The sequence below is a fragment of the Lycium ferocissimum genome, chromosome 10 (genome assembly GCF_029784015.1).
Source record: "Lycium ferocissimum isolate CSIRO_LF1 chromosome 10, AGI_CSIRO_Lferr_CH_V1, whole genome shotgun sequence".
In the NCBI taxonomy this organism is placed as follows: domain Eukaryota; kingdom Viridiplantae; phylum Streptophyta; class Magnoliopsida; order Solanales; family Solanaceae; genus Lycium; species Lycium ferocissimum.
In genome coordinates this window covers 46,849,344-46,862,944 of record NC_081351.1, presented here as the reverse complement: position 1 = coordinate 46,862,944, position 13,601 = coordinate 46,849,344, and the positions used below count along the sequence as shown (strand labels likewise).

Below are 13,601 nucleotides of genomic sequence, written 5' to 3'. Positions count from 1 at the left end.
TTTTTCCTTTTACTGCCTATAGCAAAGCTGGAGCAATTTCATACAAGGCACAATCTCAAGATGAGGAAGCGCTTGTGCGTGCTGCAGCTCGCTTAAATATGGTCTTTCTTGAAAAGAAAGGGAATATTCTTGGTATGAGTCTGTGACTGAGGAAAGGCAGTAATACTATTTACATATTAGATATAATTGTAATATTGTTCTCTCTTGGAACTTTTGTTTTCACGCAGATATCAATTTTAATGCTTCGCTGGTCCAGTATGAAGTAATGGATACCTTAGAATTCACTTCTGAGAGAAAAAGGATGTCTGTGGTTGTCAGGGACTGTCAAAATGGAAATATCATACTATTGTCAAAAGGAGCAGATGAGGCTATTCTGCCTCATGCACACGCTGGTGATAATTCTTTACCCAATAGTACAATATTCCATAATTTAGCAGAAGAGAAGTCTGAATGTCTGTGAAAGTTGATTTTCATGTCCTGTCAAATGATTACTCAAACAACTTATCTACAATTTCTTTTCATATGACACTATGTAAGCTTCCCATCATTACCATGCAAGACCAGCAATTACTATGCCTTAACCTCGAACTAGCTGGAGTCGGCTATATTAATTACAACCATTTTCTCTATCTGGACCGATTGAATGTCAATACTTAATAGCTTGGGGTTCTTTGGCATTCTGCATACAATCTCTAAGTATCTATATTAAAAAAGACTCTTGGCAAACACCATATCTTGTGCAAGTTTATTAGTCTAAAGTAATCCCAACTCTATGGTATTGCCTGTATAGATCTTTTGCTTCCATTATAGTCTATCATTGTATGCTAAGTCCACATGAATTCAGCGAGATGGTAAGTCTTTTGACACAAATTTCGTCAATGTGATTCTAGGAGAGCTTTTAGAGAAAGATCTTGTACATTTGAGGAATAGCCTCTTTTTGCTTGTTTTTTCTTTTTGGTGCACCCACGAGGTTCCTTTATGTATAGATGATTCGGTGGTGTTCATAGAAAACCATGTCCTTTTGTAAGGTTTCGGTATACTTCTTGTATACAGGCACCTTTTTTGCCCTTTGTTTAATGAAATTTATTACATTGTCAAAAAAATCTTTCATATTAATATTTAAACTAATTTTTCTGGTTAAATAATCCTAATTGTAAAATGTGCCGTGATACTTGTCTTTTTTCATAATTTGACACTCAAAAGCACTTTTAAAATGATTGGCTAAACACAATCTACATATGAAATAATGAAAAAAGTACTTCTAAATCGAATTGGCCAAACACAAATTGCTTCTCTCCAGTCCAGAAGTACTTTTTCGAAAAGCTATTTTGACAAAAGTGCTTCTCAAAATAAACATCTTTGGCAGCTTTGGGCAAACTGGCTCTAAGTGCTAGCAGATCTCTCAGATAGGTAATAAGATAAGGTAGGTGGTGATTGGACCTGGAACATGAAGTGCTGATTGACTGTCTAAGGCTGCTTGTAGAGGTCTTGCTCGATTTTATTAGCTCTCTTCATAGTCAGTAAGGCTCTTTTTGTTTTTTTTGGTAATTGCTTCTAATCACCAGCATTCACTTGATGCTTTTTTTCATTTATAAAGTTACCTTACTTATCAAAAAATATTGAAAATTAGCTTCCACTTTATTAATTTTATTTTTGGCTGACAAGGAAACGTATAGACAAATTTTAGTGTGTGCATGAGATAAATAGCTTTAGAGAGGAGTGGGCACTTGAGAAGGATATTAAATGGCAGAGAGTCTTTGACAAGTGATTGGCGGAGGATACTGGAGTGTTGCAGGATAGGTGCAAAGCGAAGTAGAAGAGTCAGGTGAATAGTTGTAAAAAAAGAATCTTACCTTCAAACAAACTGCATCAATGTGGAAATGAGGGCGTCAACAGGAGTACATCTATCAGTTTGTCACCTTTTTACTTTTGTAATTTACTTTATTGTATTTTAACATTTTAAATTCGCCAGGGGAGAAGAAGTGCGAGCAGTTTTTAGTTTGTGCATATTGCATAATAATAAATAGCCCTGAAACTCCGCGCACTACTTTTGTAGGAGTATTCGACATGATTTTTTTCTTTCATTTTAGTCCCTTTCTTAACTAAGTTTTCCATTTACGCTTGACGACTGCTTGAACATCTTAAATATGACAAAAAGATGACATTCTTATTTTCTGAAATGCTTTTCATTGCTGCTACGTCATCTGGTTGGTTAGAATCTATGGTTGTTATGCATATTGTCATTCTCAAGATTGAGAGGGAAGGTGCATTGGTTTTGTAACTACTTTGGTAATCTCTTGCTGAATTATTCTGAATATGTATGCTGAATCAATCTAATTTTGTTACGTAATTGCTAGTTTTATTCTCTTACTCAAAAAATTGGCAAGTTGTATAATTACTATGTCATCCTCACTTTGAATGCTTCTTATATATTGATGAAAAGAATATGTACCAGGACAACAAACACGGATCTTTGCTGAAGCGGTGGAACAATATGCTCAGCTTGGTCTGCGGACATTATGTTTGGCATGGCGTGATTTAGAAGAAGAGGAATATCATGAATGGTCATTATTGTTTAAAGAGGCTAATAGTTCATTGGTTGATAGAGAGGTGAGAAATCATCTCTATGGTTTATGCCTGCTACTATTGACTTTTTTCTTTCAGGGAAGATTAGATCACCTGTATTGTGTATCCCTTGTGCTCTCTGTTGGATGTTGCTGAAGTTTTCAGTTGACTGAATGTTCTAATTCTTGTGTGCCACAGTGGAGAGTAGCTGAGGTCTGCCAAAGGATAGAGCATGGCTTTGAGATCATTGGAGTTGCAGCAATTGAAGATCGTCTGCAGGTGACACTGTCTTTTTTTGTTTTATTTTTAAAAAACAATCTTGGTAAGGCTTGCTTGCCATCCTGACACAGTTCTGGCATTTCCGCAAAGATGCTACTTTTAGAAGTATAATTCATTGTCTCTTGGTCTATGGATTTCATAGTCTTACTTTTCACTTGTATATATACACATATATATGTCCAGGATGCTGTACCCGAAACAATTGAGACACTCAGGAAGGCAGGAATAAACTTTTGGATGCTGACTGGCGACAAACAGAGTACGGCAATACAGATTGCTCGTTCTTGTAATTTTGTTTCTCCTGGTATGCGCTGCTGACTTTTTTCTCCTTTTGTTTTTCTTTTCTTTCTAATTTGTGCTTTTCGTACGTCTCCTACTGTTTTACTTTGATAGCTCAAATGCCTGAGTGAGTTTCTAGAAAATATAAGAGACAGTACTAAAGTTATGCTGAACAAAAGTGGCATTATGACTTATGAGTCTCTCTTCAGTTAAAGAACTTTAGCTGCTTCCCATGTTTGTGAGTCACGAATTTCTTCCAATCAACTGCCTGTACCTTATGCTTACTGCCAGATTCATTATCATAAAGGATTATTTGAGTTCAGGCAATTCAGTGGCTCTTGAAAAATTATGGTCTCATTTGGATTTCTAACTAAATGAGCATGAATTGTCTTGTGACGGATGTTTAGTGGATGGCTAAATGATCAAAGAAAGAAGGTGGCTTTGGTGCAATTCGGGGACTCTTCATTGTAGCAGTGGAAGTTGAATTCTAAAGCCGCTAAAGAAAGGAAAATATATAAGATTCCCTACACTGATGCTGATGCACTAGAGTCCAAGTTGATACCAAATAAAATACACACAAAGTAACATTTTGAGCGCCATTAACAGATTCCTGGAACTCGTGTAAATATCAGAAGCTTAGTCTCTGACACTTAATTAAGCCATCTTAGTAGAGTATATATATGGAAATAAAGATGAAAAAGATGGATAAGAGAATAAATACCCCGCGGTTATCCAAAAAAAAAAAAAAAAAAAAATATGGATAAGAAAATAGAAAGAAAAAGTGACAGTTTGAGAGCAATTGATAGGTTTCCTATTATCAGAAGCTTGGACTCCTGTGACATAATTACAGCGATCTTAGTAGAACATATATGGTGATACAGATGGGACTACTGTTAAAATCTGGTCTTAAGTTACCAAACTGTGCCCTGAATGGTGCGATGAGAACCCACAGATTTGTCCAGCAAGCTCTTGAAAAATTTAGATGTAGGAACTAGGAAGCAGAAAGGATTAACAGATCACCCATCTATTCTAGGACTGAGGATTAACTTGATGTGGAATTCTTCCGGTGGGAGAAATAGACAACCTTGAAGAAGTAAAGATGTATTCAATGTTGGATCTCTCACGAGAACTTACAAGGGCCTCCTGCTCCTCGTATAAGGATTGTGCAATGTGGAATTCAGTAATGAAAAGAGTTGACAAAAGACTAGGGGAGAGTTGTTACCTTTAACCTTTCTCATAAAAAAAGGGGAGACTGCAGGGTTTTAGAAGAGAGACTTGTATAAAGTGGGGAAGGAAGTATTGATAGAGAGTGTGCTGGCAAATATCTCAACGTATGTTTACCAAAAAAAAAAACATCTCAAGGTATGTAATCACTTTCAAAAGGCAATTTTCCTCAGTACATGCTCTCCAATTCAGTAATCTCATAGCCTAAATACAATCCGTCTTCCAGAGCCAGCCATATGCAAAAGGAAACAATGTTTTCTAATTTTTCCATGATAAAAGTTAGATACATTTGTTGTTAATTTACTTGCTTCGTTGTAAATTTTTCTGAAGTTATGTTTTTGTTTATCATAGAGATGAGAGTCTACGTAGGTCACATTTGATGGAATTAGTTAGGTCTCGTGTTGGTTGGGGTTCGAGAAGATTTAGTTCCCGTACAAAATCCATCATTAATGTTTGGTTGAGATCTAATTCCTGCATAAAATGCAACATAATTTATACAAATTCTAATTGTTGCTTTTATTTTCCTCAGATAAGAAATAAATATACCTGCATAAAGGTATGCGATAACCTATGTATTACTTTATGCAAGATAGAATCTGGAATAAAAATGCGGGTAGTAGTAGTACATGGATAAAAAATACTAAAATGAGAAAACTAACCCTCATAATAGTAAACAAACTTTATTTTGTTTTAAAAGTAACACATACTTTGAATTGGGTTGAGCACCATGAGGTCTCAAGTTCAATCCCATATAGAGACAAAACACTAGGTGATTTCTCCCATCTACTCTAGCCTTAGTGGACAGAGTTGTCTAGTACCTGTTGCTGGTGGGAGGTGGCAGGTATCCCGTGGAATTAGTCAAGGTGCGCGCAAGTGGCCCAGACACCACAGTTATCGAAAAAAAAGTAACACATACTTTTCATTATACATTGTATAATAATTTATACTCCCTCCATTTCAGTTTATGTGAACCTATTTGACTGGGCACAGAGTTTAAGAAAAAAGAGTAAGACTTGTGAACTTGTGGTGTAAAATGAGGCACATATATTTTGTGTGGCTAAAAATCAGTGCATAAAGGTAAATTGTTTCCAAATATGGAAAGGGGTCATTCTTTTTGGCACGGACTAAAAAGGAAATAGGTTCACATAAATTGAAACGGAGGGAGTAATATATTAAACTAAATATCGATAACAAATAATCCATGCATTATAATCCTTTCATTACGAATCCCTACATTACTAATCCCTCATTACAGTCGCTGCATTGTTTTTGACTACATTGGAATCCCTGCATTACAAATCCTTGCATAACTTGTCTCTAAAACAAACGACCTCTTATTGAATCTTCTCATGTTGAGGTTTTAATTTTCTTATGATTTCTAATGTCACCCTAAACTGATTACTGACGTAAATAAGCCATATACTGAAAAAAAAGATCCATTTGAATAGAACAAAAGATGCAATGCTGAGGACAAGATGGCTTTCTAGTTTAAAGAGAATCAAATGCGACACGATCATCCTGCCAAGTGTTCTTGTTGTGCAACAGATCCAATAATACCGGAAGCCTGCATCTTCAGAAATGCTTTTCAGCTGCATGGCTAAAGCAATTAACTAGGTTTGCCTTCAAAGTGATAAAAGAAAATGGATATGCTAAAGCCGGACTGATCCTCGTGGATTGTATTCTATCATATGCCACAATTGTGACAAGAGATCGGTTCTTCTTAAAAATTTGTCAGGATATGTTTTTATTTTCTGATTGACATGCTTGCAGAACCTAAAGGTCAGCTTCTGCTAATTAATGGGAGAACTGAAGATGAAGTAGGTCAAAGTCTGGAGAGAGTTCTTCTTACAATGAGAATAACAAATGCAGAACCCAAGGTATGTTGAGTTGAATGCACATCTATGTTGACGAGTGTTCTATTTATTAACTGGTAATACGAATCCTTTCATTTCCATCAGCACCCATCAACTGCTTAGCTATGACAGTAAGTGTTTGCTTGACTGCCACTTACAATAATCCCCTTTGCTAAAGGATAAAAAGAGATGCCAAAATAATTGCTTATTCCAATTTCCAGCCGTAACTGCATTTTCAATTGTGTCAGTTTCTAAGATCTGGATAGTATTCTTGACCATTGTACTTGCATATATGGTGCATGATGTTAACATAGGATACACACTTGCTTCCGGGTTTCTGTGTGTATTTTTTTAGTAGTGGATGTCTGGATGAAGTAATATATCTTTGAGTTGTCTGCTTTTGGGACTTCATGATTTGTGAGTGAAGCTTAATGTTGTGAACTTGTTTGGCTGTGCTCTAAATTTGGATTGCTTGAAAAGGATCTTAATTTGTTAGTGATATCCTTAGAATTAAATGTTTGTCTGCGTTAAATAAGGCTATGTCTTGAGTGTTTTTAAAATAAGATGATCATACACAAAGAAGTTCGCCAGGATTATACATCAACTCTCTATTTTAAAAGTAATGGCTACACTTGCAGGAAGATGGAAGTCTTCCCTGCTTTCTGTATTTGTGATGGACAATTATTGCTTAATAAGGAGACTCTAAAATCATAGAAGTGCTTTGTCTCATTAAAAATATTTAGACGACTTATTTCAGTACATCTTATCCATGATGGTCAAGTGAAACACTAAAAAGGGCAGCCCGGTGCACTAAGCACTCACTTTACCTGGGGTGAGGAGAAGGGCCTGACCATACTAGGTCTATTTTACGTAGTCTTATTTCCACGGCTTGAACCCGTCTCCCCTTCCATTTTTTTGGGTCTTCTTCCTGTTTATAGCATTCTCTTCTGTATGTTACTCAAAGGCACCATCTTGTAAATCTCAGAAATGTGCTTGCAGAGAGAGAGGAAACAGAAGAACAAGAAAACTTACTTCCCCTCCAATATCTCTGAAATAACACTTATGTTGGAATGGGTGGTGCCTTTTCTTTTAGTTCTTCTTCTTTGATGATACGTGACTCTTAGTATTTATCTCTGGCAGGATGTTGCTTTTGTTGTGGATGGTTGGGCTCTTGAAATTGTACTTAAGCATTATCGGAAGGCATTCACAGAACTTGCTATATTGTCGAGAACAGCTATATGTTGTCGTGTTACTCCATCCCAAAAGGCACAGGTATTATTTGCACTATCAAAATCATTTTTCATACTTATTATTTTAAGGAGAGAACAAAACCATTTTGTTACCTATTTTGAGAATAAGAAGTTCATAAGTTCCCATCCCAACTTCTTACGGGGCACATTTAGGCCTTGAAATTAAAATTCACGTAGTGAAAAATTATTCATAAGATATAGAGAGTTTTATTTGACATATTTAAATTTGTCATGTCACTATATTTTGGCAGTTTTCGTATTTGCTTCGATCTTTTCTATTTCTTTGTCATAGTTAAAATTCTCCTTGTCTCCCCATATGCAAGTAGAAAATGCAACTTATCAGGCTAAAATTCTTTTGCTACTTTAATCTGTAAAATAAGCACCTTAAATTTTTTTGTTGCTTATCTGCAGATGTGTGTATTTGCTTAGTCCAAATGAAGTATCTAAATTCTAGCACTTGAAAGGTTGTTTTAAGAAAGATATAGAACGTGTTTGGGAACTCTTGTGCAGCCCTAATCTGAATATTTTTAAAAGTTCTCTTGGGAGCACTAAACTAGTTATAAGCCTTGCTTTTCCCAAACAGGGCCATACACTTTGAGGCTCTATACCTTATTCCTATAGCTTGCATCACAAGTTTCTAGCTCTCTTGATAGGAGAAAATCACGAGTACAACGAAATTTGATGACTTGTTTGGGTGATCTCACGAAATATTGAGTCACATTTTATGGAATGGCAAGGATATAGACTTTCTACATAGCTTGACATCATAATCTTAAATACAGTTAAACCTTTCTATAATATCCACCCTCAGTAACCAACATCTCACTATAACAGGCATGTTCTTTTTGGATCCGTTTTTATGTCATATTTGACCTCTTTATGACAACTTTTTACCTATAACAACAACAACAACCATTACTATAATGGTACATTCTTTGTAAAAATTACCACCCTATAACAACCTTAATCAAATATTTATGCATTTACTATTTTATGATAACCAAAAGCAATCTTTTAATTATATTTTATTGGAGAGTACATAACTTTGATAAACTTTGTAAGTCCCGACGAGGAAACCGGAACACCAGAAACTCTTTCAAACCTGGAACAGGAGAAATTACAAGATGAAGTTGGGGGCTTTTGTAGTTCGTAAAGAAAGGAGAGATTTGACAATGAATTGCTTGATTATTCCCTCAAGCATGTTGGGATTTAAATAGAGCTTACGAGTATCTTAAAAAGGAAAAAAAATAATCCTAGGAAAGGAAAGGAAAGTGATTCCTGTTTTTAATTACACAATTATAAGAACTCTAAAGCTTTCTCATATTTACAAGGAATGAGCTCTTTCCATATTAATAATTTCCTAATTCTTAGCACTCCCCTCAAGTTGGAGCATGCATGTCGTGTGCTCCTAACTTGCCACAAATATACTCAATTCTGAAGCCACGAAATGATTTTGTAAGATCATCTGCTAGTTCATCATTTTAGTTAGACAAAACCCTTGTCATAATGCACCTCAATTCAATCTTTTTTCGAATAAAATACAAATCTATTTCAGATTTTATATGCTTTGTTCATAGAACACTGGATTTGAAGCAATATGTATTACAGAATGATTGTCATATCAATTTCATGGGTAATAATAGAATGAGGTGTTCGATCCTGTGAGAAAGACGAGAAGGAACTGAAAACACTGCTTGATTATTCCGTGAAGCTATTGGGGTTTAAATAACTAAGTTTACATGTCCTGGAAAGGAAAGGAAATCAATACATAATTACAATATAATTAGAAGGGAGCAAATTAAGTGTTATACTTTACGATATTTACGATATTCTAGCATATTCATTAAGATCCTAAGACTCCCCCTCAATCTAGTGCATACAAACCATATGTACCAAGCTTGCTATATATATAACTTGTTCGATGACGTACTATGGACTTGGAGAACATACCAGCAAGCTAATCATTTGACCACATGAACATTGTAATAATGTCTCTTGAGAGTATCTTTTCTCTGGCGAAATGACGATCAATCTTTATGTGTTTAGTCTTCTCATGAAATAGAGAAAGTGAAGGAACTTTTTGGACAAGAGATAACCTTATTTTAGCTGAAACGTAATTAGAGGAAGAAGTATCTGAAGAGGAGAGAGAATTTTTGGAGGAAGGAGAAATAATTTTCAGAGTAGGGACTCAACTCAAACCTAAGAATTAGAGGAAGAAGTAGTAGAAGAGGAAGAGAAAGATTTTCTAGAGTAAGGATAACGAATTTTCAGAGTACGGACTCAAACCAAGGGCTCTGACAAAAGAATTAGTATAGTAGGGCGAAAGAACTTTTCAGAGTAGGGACTCAAAGCTTGGCTATGATAAAAGAATTCAAGATTAGAGGATGTTGGTGGCATAGAAAGTGGCAGGGCCGGTTGCTGAAGACATAGTGGCATATAATGGTCGCCGGAGAGATGAACAGTGCTTGACTGGAGATAGGGGTTGTGCTAGACACTGAAAAGAAGAACAATCAGGACCAGGCGGACACACATTGGCAGGCACCGCCGGCCGGTAGCGGAAGCTATTTGAGTCTGTACCAAGATCTTAGAGGCTTGATACCATGTCAAGAAATATGAGATTTGAGAGTGAACTACTAGATTATTCCCTCAAGCATGTTGGGATGTAAATAGTATTTACAAGTAATCCTAAATAAAAGGAGTGTATTTCTAAAAAAGGAAAAGGAAAGTAATTTCTATTTTTAATTACACAATTATGCGAACTCTAAACCTTTCTCATATTTACAAGGAATGAGCTCTTTCCATATCATCAATTTCGTTATCCTTAACATAGACTACCATTTTTTACACATTCCACGTTACATTCCTTAAACGGCGACTTTATGGATTTATTGATATTGTATTAGCTTTTTAAAATTTTAATTTAATGAAATATGAATCTCTTGAGAGTTGAGATTTAAATTTAAAAGGCCGGACAAACAAGGCTGCTATTGGTAGGTTTGACTGATTTTCGGGGGTGGATAGCAACTTGTAGCATTTCTGTTGTGCTGTCTGAAGAGTGATATGTTGGGATTTTGTTACTTTCATTCTTTTTCACTAGCAAAGAACAATTACATAGAGAGGTTCCTACATGATGTTGTTGCAGAAAGTTTTTCCCATTACATGTATAGTCTAATGAGATAAAATAAACTACTTTTTGGAGTAAGATCAAAGTGTTGGAAACAGAACAGTTCATTGAGAAAGAAAATTTATTAGTAAATGCTCGGAGTTGGTATATTTCTGTATTTCATGATGACTTTTTAACAAGTTGGTTTTCCTTGTATAGTCGGGTCAATTTTAATTAAGTTTGCAGTTCAAACATTGAAAAAGATGCTTGAAATATCCTAAGCAAATCTACATTAGTTTGAATCCAGGACAGACAATTTTTATCTCAACATGTTTTTGTGCTGGTAACTTTGGGATATGGTCTTTGCATAGCAGAATGCTCTTCATGTTGATGCCTATAGTTCATAAAAGTACAACTTATGGGTGTATTGGTCTCAACTACATTTTGTTACTTTCAGCTAGTAGAACTCTTAAAATCGTGTGACTATCGGACACTGGCAATAGGGGATGGCGGAAATGACGTGAGGATGATCCAACAAGCTGACATTGGAGTTGGCATAAGTGGGAGAGAAGGACTGCAGGCAGCAAGAGCAGCTGATTATAGTATTGGAAGTGAGATTTTCAATACTCTTCTTTTTGACGTTATGTTTTACTCACGAACATTATATTAGCTGCTTCTTAGTTTACCTCACATCTGTCCTCTGTTTCAAAAAGAATGTCAAGAATATGGAATAGGTAGTAGCAATAAGTGGCACTCATGGCAGTGTAGTGTAGTACCGTAAAACTCAACAAGGATCGAAGGTTGATGAACGATTGATAATTATTTTGTAACCAGTGGCGGACCCAGGGGTTTGAGCAAGTGGGTTAGACACTTGGTAGGAAATGGCCAATAGTAAGTGTCTTACCACAACAAGAGAGAGGTGAAAGGCCGTCCATGAGCATTGTTTGATGAGCCTGCTTAGTATAAGGTAGGTCAGGTAAAGGCTGACCAAGCCAATGATGTTTAGCTCGTCTTTTCGATGATCAACCACACTGGGAATCTAGGACTGAGATTCGGCCCGGACTCCCATGGGGGAAAATATGTGTTCTCTTCCTTTTTATACATATATAAGTGAATATCTATTCAACCCCAAAACAACACCGAGTAAGTGCTAGTTCAAAACCTTGGCACAGAGCACATGAACTCCTTTTTAATTATGCAAGGAGTCAAAGTCAATCAAAGTGTTAAAATGACTTAAATATTTCATGTTGCACCAAACAGTGAAAGATTGATAATAATTAAATCGTCAAGATCTTCTGTTTTACCTTCAGACCATCTATTCTTCCTTTCCAGCCAAACTTTCCATAATATGCAACGAAATGAAGTCCCATAGTACTGTGAGCCGCTTCTTCTTAATCTGTCTTCCAGATAGTAATAGCCTCCTCCAAGCTGTTTGTCATTCCCCTTCCGCTCCAGAAAGGTTCAAACATGCACCATATAAGCCAAGTTGCAAGGCAATGCAAAAACAATTGTGGCCTTAAATGGCTTTTCAAACATGTAGAATCTACTGGAGGTGGTGGGGTCATTTACTGTGGCTTTTCATGTGTAAGACACACTTCATGCATGACAAGACAGAAAAGTTGGCTGCTTTTGTAATAATCCTGCTCTATCACGATTATCGGAACTGGAAACTGGGCCAGTTTTGATAACTGTGACGCGAGTTTCGATAACTGTGATAGAGCAGGACTTAATACAAAAGCAGCCAACTTTTCCTGTCTTCTGAATCGAAGTGTCTGATTGTGAGGAGAGCTCTTTCATCCTCTTAAGTTGTCGATTAGCTGTTCTAATCTATCTACCCTCCAAGTCATGGAAGTTCATCCTGAATTTAGGGTCCCATTTTGTTATCTACTCTTACTTATAAATGGTAGCATCAGTGCATGCAGCAAGACAATGAAGAACAGGGAAAACATCTAACAGACAACTTGCACTTGGCAGGCGCTTGCAATTTCTGAACAAGCATAAGTGGGATATTTTTCTAGCCAGATATATGCCACCCTTTTATCTTTTCCCATCTCCAAATTCAGTTTTACCAGAAAATAATCATTTCTAACTTATTATTGGTTTTTTGCCTTGATGCCTCTTCATGAGATGATGCTACAGCCTTATACACCAGGGTCACCCATACCTTATTTTTGCTTCAATAACTCTTTTCCAAAAATTATCTTACTCCCGCCTCCATGGCCAATTTAAATAAATACATCCTGCTATGCAGTCTCAAAGTTTTCACAGCCTGCCTTCCTTTCTTGATATTGTCAGTATAGACCACTTCACAAAAAAATGCAAACTGATGTTGTTTTATGCCAGCATTGTGAAAAGGTCATTTTTTTCTCTAAGGATGATGTCCGAGCCAACTTGCCACACCTTGATTATTCCTTTGGATACATCTCAGCATACACCATTTCACGGATGACAAAAGAAATATCTCTTTGTTCTATTGAACAGAAAAATTCTAATGAAACTCTGATAGGTTCAGTAATATATCAAATTTCAATCTTAAAGGCAATATCAAATTTTAAACAAATGACTACCTTATCTTGAAGCACGCATCAGGCTAGAAGAAATGTTCGGAAACAAAGGATCAGAAAATTGAAGGCATCCAACCTAATGCTTGGTTTAGAGGGTATACAATTGAATGACTAGTTTAAGGAAAGTAGTTGCTTGATGTTTAATGAGAATGACATGATAGATGAAAATGATACAGTTAGAATCAAAATAGGATGATTGGAATGAGGAAGTGCTATCTAGGTGTAATACGATATATGGTTATCTACGAAAATGAAAGGAAAGTTGTATGGAACAATTTTAAGACTAGCAATTTTATATAGGAGTGAATCTTTTACTGCTCAAGTTCAACGTATCCATGAGATGAGTGTCGAGAGATGTGGATGCTAAGATAGATGTGCAGTACATGATTAGACAAGATTAATAATGAGCACATTTGGAAGAAGTTACAAGTAGCATACATCGAGGATAGAATGAGAGATGGTTGCTTTAATTGTCTGCATTGAC

General features: G+C 36.1%; 1 protein-coding gene across 3 annotated transcripts in view; it reads left to right on the top strand.

Moving 5' to 3' along the window:
* Positions 1-13,601, top strand: part of LOC132034093 (phospholipid-transporting ATPase 2) — a 43,965-nt gene that overhangs the window by 21,980 nt on the left and 8,384 nt on the right. For all 3 annotated transcript variants that reach the window (XM_059424330.1, XM_059424331.1, XM_059424329.1), the window contains exons 12-19: positions 23-132; positions 228-392; positions 2,456-2,610; positions 2,764-2,844; positions 3,028-3,148; positions 6,118-6,224; positions 7,341-7,472; positions 11,011-11,164. In XM_059424330.1, the coding sequence (XP_059280313.1) occupies positions 23-132; positions 228-392; positions 2,456-2,610; positions 2,764-2,844; positions 3,028-3,148; positions 6,118-6,224; positions 7,341-7,472; positions 11,011-11,164 (1,025 nt within the window). The remainder of the gene's footprint in view (positions 1-22; positions 133-227; positions 393-2,455; positions 2,611-2,763; positions 2,845-3,027; positions 3,149-6,117; positions 6,225-7,340; positions 7,473-11,010; positions 11,165-13,601) is intronic.